Source organism: Emys orbicularis, chromosome 2 (genome assembly GCF_028017835.1).
Source record: "Emys orbicularis isolate rEmyOrb1 chromosome 2, rEmyOrb1.hap1, whole genome shotgun sequence".
Lineage (NCBI taxonomy): Eukaryota > Metazoa > Chordata > Testudines > Emydidae > Emys > Emys orbicularis.
Genome location: NC_088684.1, coordinates 21,734,223 through 21,750,032, shown reverse-complemented (window position 1 = coordinate 21,750,032; position 15,810 = coordinate 21,734,223). Strand labels below are relative to the sequence as shown.

The 15,810-nt window shown below is 39.9% G+C and overlaps 1 protein-coding gene across 1 annotated transcript in view; it reads right to left on the bottom strand.

The window, feature by feature from the left end:
- Nucleotides 1-15,810, bottom strand: part of MTSS1 (MTSS I-BAR domain containing 1) — a 169,157-nt gene that overhangs the window by 8,478 nt on the left and 144,869 nt on the right. Inside the window, exons 9-12 of the mRNA XM_065398731.1 lie at nt 10,568-10,725; nt 9,335-9,442; nt 7,676-7,773; nt 5,362-5,572 (exon numbers count right to left, since the gene is read on the bottom strand). Of these exons, the coding sequence (XP_065254803.1) occupies nt 5,362-5,572; nt 7,676-7,773; nt 9,335-9,442; nt 10,568-10,725 (575 nt within the window). The remainder of the gene's footprint in view (nt 1-5,361; nt 5,573-7,675; nt 7,774-9,334; nt 9,443-10,567; nt 10,726-15,810) is intronic.

Sequence of the window (15,810 nt, the reverse complement as noted above, 5' to 3'; positions counted from 1 at the left end):
TACATTATTATAAACAAGGTATTTACATGTTCACTCAAAGTCAAAGGCATCATTTTATTATTACCCTGATAAGTCAAATGTAATTACTAGGGCCATCAAGCAATTAAAAAAATTAATCACGATTAATCGTGCTGTTAAACAACAACAGAATACCATTTATTTTAAATATTTTTGGATGTTTTCTACATTTTCAAATATATTGATTTCAATTACAACACAGAATACAAAGTGTACAGTGTTCACTTTATATTTTTTTTTTATTACAAATATTTGCACCATAAAAAACAAAAAAAATTATTTTTCAATTCACCTCATACAAGTACTGTAGTGCAATCTCTTTACCATGAAAGTTGAACTTACAAATGTAGAATTATGTACAAAAAAACCTGCATTCAAAAATAAAACAATGTAAAACTTTAGCGCCTACAAGTCCACGCAGTCCTACTTCTTGGTCAGCCAATCACTCAGACAAACAAGTTTGTTTACATTTACAGGAGATAATGCTGCCTGCGTCTTGTTTACAATGTCACCTGAGAGTGAGAACAGGGATTTGCATGGCACTGTTGTAGTTGGCGTTGAAAGATATTTACTTGCCAGATGCGCTAAAGAGTCATATGTCCCTTCATGTTGCTATCACCATTCCAGAGGTCAAGCGTCCAGGCTGATGATGGGTTCTGCTTGATAATGATCCAAAGCAGTGCAGACTGATGCATTTTCATTTTCATCATTTGAGTCAGATAACCCCAGCAGAAGGCTGATTTTTCTTTTTTGGTGGTTTGGGTTCTGTAGTTTCCGAATCAGAGTGTTGCTCTTTTAAGACTTCTAAAAGCATGCTCCACACCTCGTCCCTCTGAGATTTTGGAAGGCACTTCAGATTCTTAAACCTCCAGTGCTGTAGCTATTTTTAAAAATCTCACATCGGTACCTTCTTTGCGTTTTGTCAAATCTGCTATAAAAGTGTTCTTAAAACGAACATGTGCTGGGTCATCATCCGAGACTGCTATACCATGAAATATATGCAGAATGCAGGTAAAACAGAGCAGGAGACATACAATTCTCCCCCCAAGGAGTACAGTCACAACTTTAATCGATGCATTATTTTTTTAATGAGCATCATCAGCATAGAAGCATGTCCTCTGGAAAGATGGCCGAAGCATGAAGGGGCATACGAATGTTTAGCATATCTGGCATGTAAATACCTTGCAACGCTGGCTACAAAGTGCCATGCAAATGTCTGTTCTCACTTTCAGGTGACATTGTAAATTAGAAACAGGCAGCAGTATCACCTGTCAATGTAAACAAACTTGGTTGTCTTAGTGATTGGCTGAACGAGAAGTAGGACTGAGTGGACTTGTAGGCGCTAAAGTTTTACACTGTTTTGTTTTTGAGTGCAGTTATGTAAGCAAAAAAAATCTGCATTTGTAAGTTACACTTCCATGATAAAGAGATTGCACTTCCCTACTTGTATGAGGTGAATAGAAAAATACTATTTCTTTTGTTTATCATTTTTACAGTGCATATATTTGTAATCAAAAATAATATAAAGTGAGCACTGTGCACTTTTTATTCTGTGTTGTAATTGAAATCAATATTGAAAATGTAGAAAAACATCCAAAAATATTTAACAAATTTCAATTGGTATTCTATTGTTATAAGTGTGATTAATCACAATTAATTTTTTTGAGTTAATTGCATGAATTAACTGTGATTGACAGCCCTAATAATTACCACATCAGTTGATCCTAGATACTCCCAAACCTGGGCCCCTCTATTATACTAGGCTATGGTTAGCTTCAACAGGACCTCTGTCATGTAAAGTGTGCACCAAAGAGATGGTATGTGCTGTCTCTACCAGCATATTCCCCTCCTTAGTTTTATGGAGTCCCTCAAAACAAGACTTAGGCAATTCCAACCTCACTTGATCTAAGTCTGGCCTTTTAAATAACTATCAACTGCAAAAGACAGACCTGATCTGTGTTCAATTGCTCAGTAATATCCAGCTATCACTTCAATATACTGAAAAGCAGTCTTCACTTTGCTAGATGTTCACTGATAGATTAGGTAGCTCTGTCTATCTGTTTGGTAAAGTCTGTATCCTTCTTGTTTAAAACCCTAGGTATCCCTCATTTTCAGCTAACTTAGTAAAAAAACAACACCACCTGATTTATTGTTAAACCACTAGTTATATACTTTTCTAAAACTTTGATTTACACTTCTACCTGTCTCCTACAGCCCTCGTGGAAGATACATGACCATGGAATTTATGCATGGTCCCTTTTTATACTCTTTTTACCCATCACCAAAACAAAAAAATATGTTTTGCTGCCTTAAACAACATGGTGTTAATACATGGAGCTAACAAACCACCAGAGCAGGTGGTCAATCAATGCTGCATGTACAGATTTTGTCATTCTAAAACTCCCTTTTCTGCTTCCCAAAATGTTACTGTTGGAAATGACATCTGGGTTTCAAAAGCAACATTTAGCAAACAGTACTTTCTTCTCATATGAACATGGAAGCACAATACAAGAATGAAAGTCTGGCCGTTAGTTGGAGACACACAACATGAAATATCCTGTATGTTAAACAGTCTTTTAATAAATTTATGTCACAAATTTGTCAGCACAACATGCGCATTTTAATTAGTGCTGCACATACAAAGCAAGCCACTTAAGCAAAAAATGAAGCTGCCAGGCAATGATCTGTTACCTTTCCCTCAAGGTAAAGGTAGACAGAACTTGGGACATGTTGAGTACATACCTATGCATCATACCAAGATACTACAATTGTCAAGTCAATGTAAAATAGCTGAATTCCCAGTTACTAATTTACTACCGCTATTCAGGAGCTACAGTGGTATGGGGGTTGCTTTGTGATTTCATATGTAGCTTCAGAAATGAACTAAAATAATACTTGGGCCAGATCTTCAACTGGTTTAACTCGGCATAGCTCCATTGGCTTCAATGAAGCTACATCGACTTACACAGCGAGGATCTGTCCCCTTATTTAAGAAGATGCAAAGAGAATTTGTATGAGATGGTGCTGATGCTTCCCATACTCAAATGACCTTAACAGAAAAAAAATTTGCCTGCAAAAATACTCGCCAGTACCATACTGCAACTCACCACACTTTTACCCAAATGTGCTGGATGTTATGGAAAGGTAAGGGGATACCAACAGGTTAAATCCATATATTTTAAAGTTCACTTTCTTACCTTTTTACTAATCCAATTTTCATTTTTGATCATTCATGTTGCATTTACTTTTTGCATTTCACTTGGCTTAGCCTTAGATCATCAAAATAGAGCAGTCAATTAACTTGTCTATATGCAGTTCCTAATCAATTTCACTTTCAGGATCTCATATGAAAAATGCTGCAATGTCTGAGCTTCAACACTGCAGAGGATACACTTATTTGAAAACAAAATGTTTTCATTAAAATAAAAAAAATGGAAATATTTGTGTTGATGTTCCATTTATGAGACTATATTCTGGACCTAAATTAACCTGAGAGCGTTCTACTACATATCCTACAGTTTTATTTCTAGTGCTACTTATCAAATACTCAGCAAGAAACAAGGGACCTGATGCACCAGATGTATTGATGACAGATGTGTCTCCACTGATTGGATTCAAACTCTCCATTTCCTGCTTTAGCTGGAAGTCATAGTTTTAGTGCATACAAACTCACCTAGCTTTTACCAGATGAAAAAGATTACCGTATATACTCGTTCATTAGCCCGTTTGTTTATAAGCCGATCCCCCACGATGGTTAGGTAAAAATAGCAAAAACTGCATGACCCTTTCATAAGCCGATTCTATATTTCAGGGGTTGGCAAACTTTGGCTCCTGGCCGTCAGGGTAAGCCACTGGTGGGTTGGGATATTTTGTTTACCTGGAGTGTCTGAAGGCATGGAGCCCCTCAGTTCCCTGTGGCTGCGGTTCGCCGTTCCCAGCCAATGGGAGCTGCGGGAAGCAGCAAACGGCGAACCGTAGCCACAGGGGACTGAGGGGGCTCCATGCCTTCATACGCTCCAGGTAAACAAAACGACAATGTATTAGATATTCAATTCAATGATTCCATAGAGTTTAAAATCATCAAAGTTTGGTGTAGACCCGTTTATAAGCCGACCCCCGCTCTTTGATACATCACTTTTTTACCAAAAATATTCGGCTTATGAACGAGTATATACGGTAGGTTTGTATTTATTAAACTAAAAGCCTTCATTAAAGAGGCACTAAGGGCATCTCTTCTTCCAGTGACCTGTGGGCTACTAAGCAACAAACACAAATCTTAACAAAAGATGACAAAGACCTACTCAATGGGTATGTCGACACTTGAGTTGGGGATATAATTCCCAGCTCGAGGAGACATGCTCACTCCAGAGCTACACCCCCAGCTTGAAGTACAGACATATCCCCAGTGTCGTGATGTTGAGCTCTGGGGTGGGACTGAGTATGTAAAATGGCAAAAAGCCTTAATTAGAGCACAGGGAAAAAACTGTACTTAAAGGGTGATTTGTAGAAACTATGCAAAATTCAGCTGCTGAAAACGAGATGCCAGTCAGCCACAGAAACCTCATTTGCATATTTCACCAAGGTTTTGTAGGATGCTTGATTTGACCATAAACAGAACAGCAACTCAGTTTGACACAGACATGTATAGAATGTACTGTCTGATTTAAAAAGTCCAGGGAAAAAGCAAGAGGTGAACTTCTGACCCCACTGATGTCAACAGCAAAACTCCCATTGGCTTAAGTGGACTGGGATTTCACCCAACATCTTTAGGTTAATATGCATGTCTTATAAGTAGTATTTTTTTTAAGTTTACATTATTTTAGTACTTCTGCAGGGTGCTGGATTGGCAGCCCTAGAGAATGAACCATGGAGAAGGTTACCACCACAAGTGGCAGAGCAACTAAGTTTCCCATGCTGCCTGCCAATGCTACTTAGCACTGCCTTGGAAGTGGGCCATTTCTCAGAGGTCAAAGGGGAATGTAGTCTTAGGTATATTTAGTCCTTGGCCTCTTTGCCAACACTACCAGCAAGGGCACCAGGGTTAATACTAATTATGAGGCTACTGTGGCATAGATGTCTGATCACTGGGAAACTGAACTGAGATGACTTAACGCAACAGCCATTAGATGTTAACAACTTGCAGTCACTGCTGACCTAGAGAGGATATGAACTAGAGAGCTGGGTGAGTGAAGTTCAAGTGGAAATTAATTTCCTTATTTAAAAGTGTTCAACTTGATTCCATGATACCCAATAACCATGTGCTCCTTCCTCTTGACTCCATGAATTGTTTGTGCATGACCGTACACTACTCACTCAGATTTGTGTTTTTTCACTTGCACATACCTGGTTAGGTGCTTCGGGTGGCATAGGGGATGGCGATTTGGACTGGAAAGCATCCTGGGACATGAATCCAGAATCGTGGGATGACACGCTGGACAGTCTCATGGGCGCCTGCTGAGGCAGATTGGAGCTGCGATAGCGATAGTGTGAGCTAGGTGAGTGAGAGTGTGAGCCACTCGACCGGGAATCACTACTGTTAACGCTGTTCAGACTGCTGTGAGAGACAAAAGGAAAGGGGAGAGGGAAAGACAAGAGGGAGGAATGGGAAGAGACCAATACAGTACAATTAACACTCTACAAGTCTAGCAACAGGCAGCATAAACCAGAAAAGAAATGTTGATAAATAATTGGTAAAAATCATAAGGAGCTGCAAATATCCTTAGTGATCAGAGAGGGAAAATGGCATTCTGCATTACTGTGTGTTCTGCGCTCATTAGGGGCCGGAGTCTGAGAGTCTGACAGACTTACTCACAGTGAGTAGTAAGGGTAGCACAATCTGGCCCTAAGGAATTTATTTCCCCAGCTTGGGGAGACAGTAGAACACTCTCTCTCGCTCACTTTCTCTCTCTTGGCTTTTACACAGCACCAGTCACCATAGTCACTAAGCATGAACAGTCCATTACTGTCACTATCTGATGGTCAGCAGAGGGAGTCTAGTTTAATATTACCGGCTCAGATATGTTAAATTCAATGTAATGGGCCACATTGTTAAGGTAGTGTCGAGTAACACTTCTGCAAAGTTTAAAGGCACATCCAATAGCCTGCATCTGACTGCACAAAGAGGGTAAGTAGGCAGACAAACAGGTGCAGTTTTTGGAAGTGGCTTTGAAAATGCGAACTTATATTGAGTTCTCTAGATCTTCTACAGCAGATTTCACTGTATATAAAAGATTTCTGCTGATAAACTGCAAACTGAAAGCACGTAAGTTAAAGCTATACTGAGGGTATTTATCAAATGTTAGTGAGTACAGAGAGGGAAGAGAATTAAAGATCCCAGCTAATAACTGTGAAAAAGGCATAACTATTACTGACTTCTGAATAACCCAAAAGAGACTGTTTTCAAAGTTCCAATAAATCTGTTGCATCGATTATTTACCAGCCACACAGGGGTGTTTTTCAAGAGTTTCCTTTTGCCTCTTAAGATAACGTACTAGTAGCACTCCCCATTGTAAGTATAGGGAATAACTGCTCAGACTGGTAAGCTCTCCCCTAACGGTATAAAGGAAACAGAAAAGGTACCCACTCAGCTGTATGCTGATTCGACGTGTATAACATAATTTTTCTATTTAAAAATTGCATGTTAAAGTGTGTGCTCGGGACAAAGGTGGGGAGGGCTGTGTTGCTTGAACCAGACACACAAAAGCCCGCTGCTGCACAATCTTATCACTTGAGAAAATAAAAAGCTGGCTAGGAATATACAATGTATTTTCAGCCATTTTCTTTTACAGTTTCAGGATATTGCATCTTTAAGCCTGTGCTCACTGCTGTAAATATATATATATATATATATATATATATATATGCATGCAGAGACAGCTAGATACATACATGAAGAAGTGCAATTTTGCTAGGTCTGCCATGCTATAGGCTAAATTCAGCTCACACAAAGGAGCTTACGATCCATTTGATTCGTAAGATAACCAAAAAGGTAAGAGTATTAAAGACTACAAAGGTATTCGAGCAGGATACACAATAGGTATTCATCCTTTAAAAAAAAAAGGGGTGGGGAGATAGTTAATTATTTAGACACCAAGGCACAGGGGCAACATGCTGATAAACTGTTTTACTGAAAGAAAACAGTTTTACAGAGAAAGTAAAGACAGGATCCAACTATTCCAAAATACACTTTAGGACAGAATTAGACAGCATTAAACAGTTTTGTATTTCACAGTAAATCATTTCCATTTAACAGACTGAAAAAGTAATTGGCTAGTACATTCTTCCCTTTCATACAATTTAACCTAGTATTGAATTACAGCTACCGCATGATCATTTCTTTATCTAAATCATCATAATATGAAGTAAGCACGATCAAAAAGGGCAACTATGAGTGAATAACTCAGCGCTTAGATTGGTTAGTACGGTTTGCTCTTGCATCTGCAATGCACTAAGCGTATCTTCAGCGGTCAGTCTCCTTGCATGCTGTTATTTAATAGTGCCCCTCACTGTTCATGTCCTGTCACATACTTAAGTGGATAATGACTAGTAGTGATTGATATCTCATTATTAAAACAAAATACAGGCACACATTTGCAACGGAGCCTGGGCTGTATTTTCCCAGAAATAGATTAAAATGACCTTTCACCAATCTGCTTACCTGCAAACACTGGATTTTCTGGACATGGTGGTACTGGGAGAGGATGGAGGAGTTTGATATGACCAGCTGTAATCAGAACCTTTCAAATCTAGAATCACCTGGTGAAACAGAATTAATCATATAAAATGACGTTTAAAAAGCCATTTTCCCTCTCAAGAAAACACCCCAAACTTGCAAAAAGTTGTTCATTGTTAGAGGAATTTTCACTACAAATCTAGCGATATTCTTCTATTGATTTACACTTCGTGATCACCAAATTCATGCTTTTTTTCGTATTTAGCTTTGGATGGATGAACAGCACAGACTAGTCAGCTTCATTTTTGGGTTCTGGCACACTAAAGCAATGTCCCAGTATTTGGGTTACTAACATGAAAGGGAAAGTTTAGATTTATACAAAAATAATTTTTAAAAAAATATTTCACTTATTTACATGTAGTAATTAAAAAAAAAAAAAATCAACCCTCGGGCCATGCTCCTGCAAAACAGGATATATGAGAGCAGACTCATTAAATTAAATGGATCTAATTCACATTTACACTGCTGGATTAGTGTGAAGGAGTCAGAGTGAATAAGTACTGGACTCAATAAGACTACTCAAGTGTTTGTGGGACAAGGGCCTAAATTCTGAAACTAGGTTAGTTGATAGTATACCTTTAAGGAAAGTCATGGGGGGGGGGGGAGGTTGGGTGTAGAACTCAAATAACAGAATGCCAGGAATTATCTATCCAGAGCAGTGCTGCTGTTGTCTAAGATGTTCAAAGGTACCTTACGGGAGGTCAAGCACCCAAATCCACTGAGTTTCCATGGGAGCTGGGCACCTAACTCCCTTAGCCTCTTTTGAAATGTCCAGCCTAAAAAAGTTACCATAACTACCTTAAGATTTGTTCCTGCATTTGTTTTTACAGTTCTATACAGACGCCCCCCAGGTTACGCAAACCTGACTTACGGATATCCGCACTTATGGAAAAAGTTCCGTAAGCTAGAAATAGGAGGGGTTTTTTGGGGTTTTTTTTGCGTAATGGTCAGGTATACGTTTATGACTTACGCAAAATTCGAGTTACGCAAGGCGTTCCGGAACAGAACGCTTGCGTAAGTCGGGGAGCGTCTGTACATGCATTGAATAGATACTTTTAAAGGTTCAAAAGAAGATTTATACCAGTTTTTAGTTTGTAATTGCCAAACAAAGGTGGTAGAGGGTGGAAAATTCTCCCTGAGCAGCTTAATTCTAACTGTAGCCAGCAGCAAACTTACAGTGGGGCCCCATGACAGAAAAAAAGCCATTTCCCTTTGAAAGAGTCCCCCAACTCTGCAGCTGCACTATGTTATTTTCCAGCACCAAATGGTGAAACTGATTTATAAACAGCACTTTCCACTCCAGTCCTTTTTGGAGCACAGTTGGTTGTTTCTTAGCTACATTCAAAGTGACATTTTGTGTTGGTCTGCCCAAGATTTCAGGAGACAGTCGATGATTTACTTGATTTATCAAGTTGGAAACACTGTATATATTAAAAGTGAAAAAGTTATCTTGCTGCACTTAGGCACCTACAAAAATATACTCAAGTATTTTTTACCACTTGGGAGTTAGTAAAAATTTCTAAAAAGCAGCCACCCCCGCCCCCGTCCCTGTAACACTGCCTTTTCTAGGGAATAAGAACTAACCTGTTCACTTGATGATGGCAATTTGTGAGGATCCATAGTGAGGTTTTTCAGGTCATCTGATATGGTTTGTAGATGCGTTATTTCTCCTAGCATTGATATTTCTTCTTCCTGAAGAGATTAAAAACATAAAACAGTAAGGTTCACCATCCTCTTGGATTTTAAAACTTGCCATATATAGACCATGATGTGTAACCTTTATCACTCTTCCTCCTGGATACAACTATGTCAAACAATCAGTTACGTGCTCATGTCTTTGTCCATGAGATTATTATTTCCCATGGAAAAGGGCTGGAAAGTTCAATCTATAATGTTTAAGAACTAGAACCACACTGCAGCAAATCTGTGCCTCAAAACTCATGCTCAGTAAGCCATCTGTCTCACCCAGGAGATGCAGAAATCTAAGCAAACTTTTAGAAAGACCTGTGCAAACAGAAGTTCAGTCCCTCTCTGCATTTGGAATGGGAATCAGAACTCCTAAGTGCACTCAACGTTTGCCCTTAGGGATCTTATCTTTGAAACTAAGACACAGTGGGTGAACTTATAGTTTTTGCTGGTTTTGTGTGCACTTCATTTAGATAAAGTCATTACATAAATCTGAGATTCAGACTGGCACATAATTATGCTCAGGGCTGGTTTTGACCCGACAGTTTCAGGAACATTGTGGCAATCAAATTACCACAGCAATTGCTTCAGCTACCTTGGCAATTTTATCCAGAACTTCAGTGTCTGCTATTCACTTATTGCTTAGGCACCCTCCTACCTAACTTTTCACGGTGATTCTACTTAGGAACTGATGCCTTTCATAAGAAAGCATCAAGAACATATTGCATATGCAACTATCCACAAATACACAAGTCTTATACGACACAAAATTCCATCCCTGGGCTTCAGGCAAACTGAGCTTAATAAAATATACTTAAACCTCTCAAATGGACTGAAAAGGTCCTTGCGTAGGTGGTCGATGCTATCAGAAAACTGTGTCGGAGCAAACAAATCTGTCAGATAATCATTTCTGTACATGGGGGGTCATGGAACGTACACGAGTCCTAGCATTCCATAAGAGTGAGGGAGGAAGGATACTTTTTAATATCCCATTTTAAAGAGAGGGAGGCAGAATATGAATTAGTAACATCTACGAGTTCATTCAAAACTTTTATTACTAATTACTCTACCTTAAAGTTACGTTCACCTGTCAGGGTTGTGAATTTTAAGAACTTGAAACAAAAGACTTACTATCACAGGCCGTAGCATCGAGATAAAAGTACAGAAGCGACTGCGTTCTTCAATGAGGGCCTTTCTAACAGCCTGCTTCTCAGTTTCTTCAAGCAGCAGGTACTTATCATTGACATCTTGTAATGCACTGTCCAACTGGGGCTGGATGTCTCCTCTCCCTATACATGGGAAAGAATCATAAGTAGGTTTTGTCTGAACTACGGGCTTACATAGACGGAACTCCCTATTTTCAGTCAATATCACTGCCTCATTGCTTGATGAGGCTATTCATAATGTGAGGCTAATCAGCATTTTCTAGAATTAAAATATATTTTCTTAATCAAGTATTTACCATAATTTCTTTTTCACCTGGAAGCAGAAATACAACCCTCTCAATTCAAAGGAGGTTCCTTCAAGTTAGAAAGAGCAGATTCTGGTTTGTATTTCACATGGAAAGTGTAAGATGGCTGTATAAAGCAAATCTTATTAAAAAACCCTCAGACATTCTTATTAATGACTGTTGCCTGCAGGAGTTGTGAAGGTGCCAATCACTGACCACTGACATCTCTCTCTCCCTCCCCCCTCTTTGAGTCTAGTTCCTAGTTACTTTTGGTTTTGGTAGGACCACAAAAGATTCATGCACTAGTGATGTTCCTTAGGATCAAATGAAAATAGGTGCTAATTACTAATGATTAGAACACTGAGTTCTCTTGTATTGCTAGAAGTAACTGGTAATATGCAAAGCACAGTACTCATCATTCTACTAAGGTCAAAACCCTTTTATAAGTTATGCATAAGTCCAGTAGCTTTTACATTTTTTTTTTTACCTAAAACCAATCTACTAAAAGTAAAAGGAACAGACTTTTGTCAGAGATCTATCTAGATAGTTACAACAAACTCATTATGCTGAAGCTTACTGCCACAGTAAGTATACATCAAGTCTCATCCTACAACAAGTTACACCCTTGCGTACTGTCCACCACTCCAAAAATATGGGTTTGTAATAAAAAGCAGCCTTAGCTATAGCATTACTGATACACTGTTATAGCTACAAGACTTTTTAGTACAACTTACTAGGTTCTGTAATATTTTAGACTCAGACACATACATTTACCCTAAGCATTAAATAATGTGATGTCTTTTCTGAAAACTTTATGTACTTTGTATATTTCCATTTCCACCAGTGTGGAATACCAATGACTGCTTTTATATTATATTTATGTTTGTTCATAGTAGTGAAGCTCCCCCTCCCAGATTCATTGCAGTGATACTAATTTTTGCATCCCTCCGAAATGGGGAAGACCATTTCCAGACAAGGTAACGGTTGGTTACATAGTTGCTATGTAGAGGCTTCCCCCCAACCCAAGCTGAGTTACTGAACTCCGAGAGATGGGCTGGGCTTAGGACATATCCCTCTTCTCAGCATCTCCCATTGGCTGCTTAGGCGTTTCCCTGCCTAGCATGTTGGCTTTTGTGTATTCTACTCCTAGGCACCGCTCTCTCCCCATTCACCATATAGGGAGTGTTGTACCTAATTCAGGTTTTCTGGATTCTCAATGTTGTTCCCGTATTTTCTAGGCACCTGTTAGGCATTGCAACACCTACGCCCTTTGTGAAGCTGGCCCAGCATTTACATTTCACCCTCTATAGAAAGCTTTTTGTATCCATCTACACCAAAGACTGCTGTATAACATTTTGTAATGTTTGGCTCAAGGATGGGGTTTATGAAATGGTGGCAGCTGAAGAAACTAACTTGCCTTTTCTGGTGCAGCAAAACTTCAGTGGTCTGTAAGTTGGCAGAACTGCAATTCCTGGAAGCTGAAATCCTATTAGGGAGCAGACCTGACAGAACATAGGATTTTTCCTTACTGTTTTGCAGGCCAACTTCAGACGCTATACCTACATGGTCGTCTATAAAACAAAGACTACTCGATGTACCAGGTGCAAATGTACAACGTGGGCTATGCAGACCAGAGACCACATGCTCATTTCATCTTGGACTCTATACACTGGATAAGAATAGTTACTGCCAACCTTAAAGTAGAATTTGATATCTTGGTACAACATTGTTTTAGAGAGAAAGCAAAAGGTAAGGTAAGATTGGGTTAGCCTGATGGTAACACATTACCATGCACATGATGAAAGTACATCTAAGATGTATTGTCTCCTTTGGAGGCAGCATACTCCTTTCCTAGGAGGGATGTTTGTACAAAGGAGCATTTTGCATCACCTTGTAGTGATTCCTGGGGCCATTTTGGAAGCGTGACTAACTGGACCCTACAGGCACCATGACCAGCGTCACCCCTCAACAAGGTCATTCACTGAGACCTGAGGGCTTTTAGGGTGAAGGTCAGCAAAGAAAATTCAGGTGAAAGTCTTTTCACTAGTTGGTGCTGAGCAGGGCTTAAATTCAGCCAGAGCTGTCCAGAGCCAGCTTTCGGTAAATGTTTTCATCCCCCACTGGAGATTTTATAGCATGTTAGGGGGAATGGGGCTCCTCTGGGAAATACTCTATAAGAATTTAACCCATGGTGCTGATACTTGGGATTTATTAAAGCACAATGTGTGTGCTGAGCTCAGGGCTCCTGTTGCCTAGGCGTTGAAAAACTAGAGTTTAAAATGGGTTGAAAAAATATGTATGATTCAAGTCAGGAAGAGAAAACATTTAATAGCTCTCTAGCCAACTGCACCTTCTATGTTTCAAACAACTAGCCCTAAAGTGGTTGACCTAAAAGCGCAGCCAGTATAAACTGGTGTAGAGATCTCTTAAGATGCATGTTTGTCAGTAAAGATTTATATAGAGATAAGTACAATATGAGTTAGTTACTTCTGTGGGCTAGCCGAAGCTGGCACTAAATTACATGCCAGTCTCTAAGTTCTGTGGCTTTAATGATGTAGGACAGCAGAGAAGCTATGATGTCAGCACATTTAGAGACAGCAGAGTACATATGACATCTTGAATGATCAAGTATTTTGAGGAGCATGTAAAATTAAACGGAGAGTTTGCAGAATGAATCCTTAGTATACAATATATATGCTCTATCAAACTGGTTTGTAACAATGATAAGCTACCAAAAATATAATTATCTGATGCAAATCCAATCAAAGCTATCAGCGCAGAGCTGGATTAATATTTATTGGGGCCCTGGGCACAAAGAATATTTGAGTCTCCCCAACCCCCTCACCACCACCACGGGGCCCTGCCTCCTGCTCTTCCCCTTCCCACCAAGACCCAGCCCCCAGCTCAGGCCAGAAGCAGAGCTTGGCCGTGGTACGAGCTTCCCAGGGAGCCTGGGCTGTTGTAGAGAGCCCTGGCACCTGCCCTAGACAGTGTGCTCTGAGGGGCAGAGACAAGGCTGCTCTCGGGCCCCACACCCAGGGCAGGTGGAGGGGCCGAGGCTCCCCACAGTGGCTTGGGCTCTCTGGGCGGCTCTTACCACAGCCTAGGGTGACCATATGTCCTGTTTTGGCCAGGACAATCCCCTTTTTAAGCCCTACCCTGGATGTCCCAACTTTTTAGCCAAAACTGGCCTTTGTCCTGTTGCACTTGCCAGCTGATCATCAGGCTCAAGCCAGCTCCATGAAATCATGACGATGTATGTTAAGGCTTAAACTTATTATATGCTATTAAAATAAATTACATTTTAAAAAATTAAGCAACACATGTCTGCTGCTAAAGTTTTAAAGAAAGTCAAGCCACTGAACTGGTAGAAGTCAGTGGATAAGCAGCTGGAACTAGAATTTTCTGAAGTGCTAAACCAGGTTTGACAGCATTGGCTGCTGCTTCAGGTGCAGAGAGAATATTTTCTTCATTTCAGTTGATTCAGCTAGTTCAGTTCAGTGACTAGTTGCTTCAAAGTTCAGAAACCAATGGGAGTTGAAAAAGCAGGGAACCTTGTTTTTCTCTTCCAATCTCTGAATAAAAAGTAGGTGTTAGAGCAGTGGTTCTTAACCAGGGGAAGTAGTACTCTTGGGAGATATGCAGAGGTCTTCCAGTGGATACTTCAATTCATCTAGATCAGTGTTCCTCAGCCTGGGGGTTGGAGATGGGTTTGGGGAATCACAAGTGCAGGGCTGGCATTAGGGGGAGGCAAGCAGGGCAACTGCCCCAGGCCCCATGAAGCTCAGTTAGATGCTTCCGCCCCGCCGCCTGGGGCTTGGGTTTAGACAAGTGAAAAACAGGCTCAAGTACTGCACTGAAATACAAGTTCAATATTTATACTCCAATCAATTTATTTTATAATTATATGGCAAAAACAAGAAAGTAAGCTTGTGTGCTGTAACAGAGTGCTGTGACACTTTTGTATTTTTATGTCTGATTTTGTAAGCAAGTAGTTTTTAAGTGAGGTGAAACTTGGGGTACGCAAGACAAATCAGACTCCTGAAAGGGGTACAATAGTCTAGAAAGGTTGAGAACAACTGTGTTGGAGGATGAGATCTATTAGTTCTAAAATCCTGAAGGACATGGTGACAAGAAACAATCAATTCAATTCACTAACTACAGATAGCATTTCCTCTGTTTAATAAATTAGGTTTAAATGCAAAACCTGTTTTTGATAAACTGACTTTTTTCCTTATGTATCCAGAACATTTAAGATAATTTTATTTAACTCATAAAAAAATTTAAAATGCTGTTTTTGTGCATTGTAAATGAGCACGGCTGTTCAGCAGCACTGTTTCCCTTCGCCCTGGAGCTCCACAATAAGTCCACTGAGGCCTATGTTACATGCCAACACTCCTTCTTGGGGAGCAGCTTATTAACATACAATATGCTCAAACACAATCCCTTTTGTCCCGGTACCCTACTGGGTACATACAGCCCCTCCTTTCTGAAGGTCTTTCTATTTCGCAGCTTCAAATAAAGTCTCTTTATTAGGTCCTCCACTGGGTACACTACTCGTGTCTAAGGCCTGTCTATTTCCCTTTAACATTCCCCCTTCTCTGAGGTCTGGCTTCAATTTCCCCAGCTAACACAGTTTCTCAACTTTCTTGTCAACTGCTGAGAATGGGCCACATCCACCCTAATTGAACTGGCCTCGTTAGCACTGACCCCCCCACTTGGTAAGGTAACTCCAATCTTTTCATGGGCTATATATTTATTCCTGCTTACCGTATTTTCCACTCCATGCATCTGATGAAGTGGGTTCTAACCCACGAAAGCTTATGCCCAAATAAATGTGTTAGTCTCTAAGGTGCCACAAGGATTCCTCGTTGTTTTTACAGTTTCTCAGTGCTCTCCAGCTCCTACTTTCTCTCAATTCCCT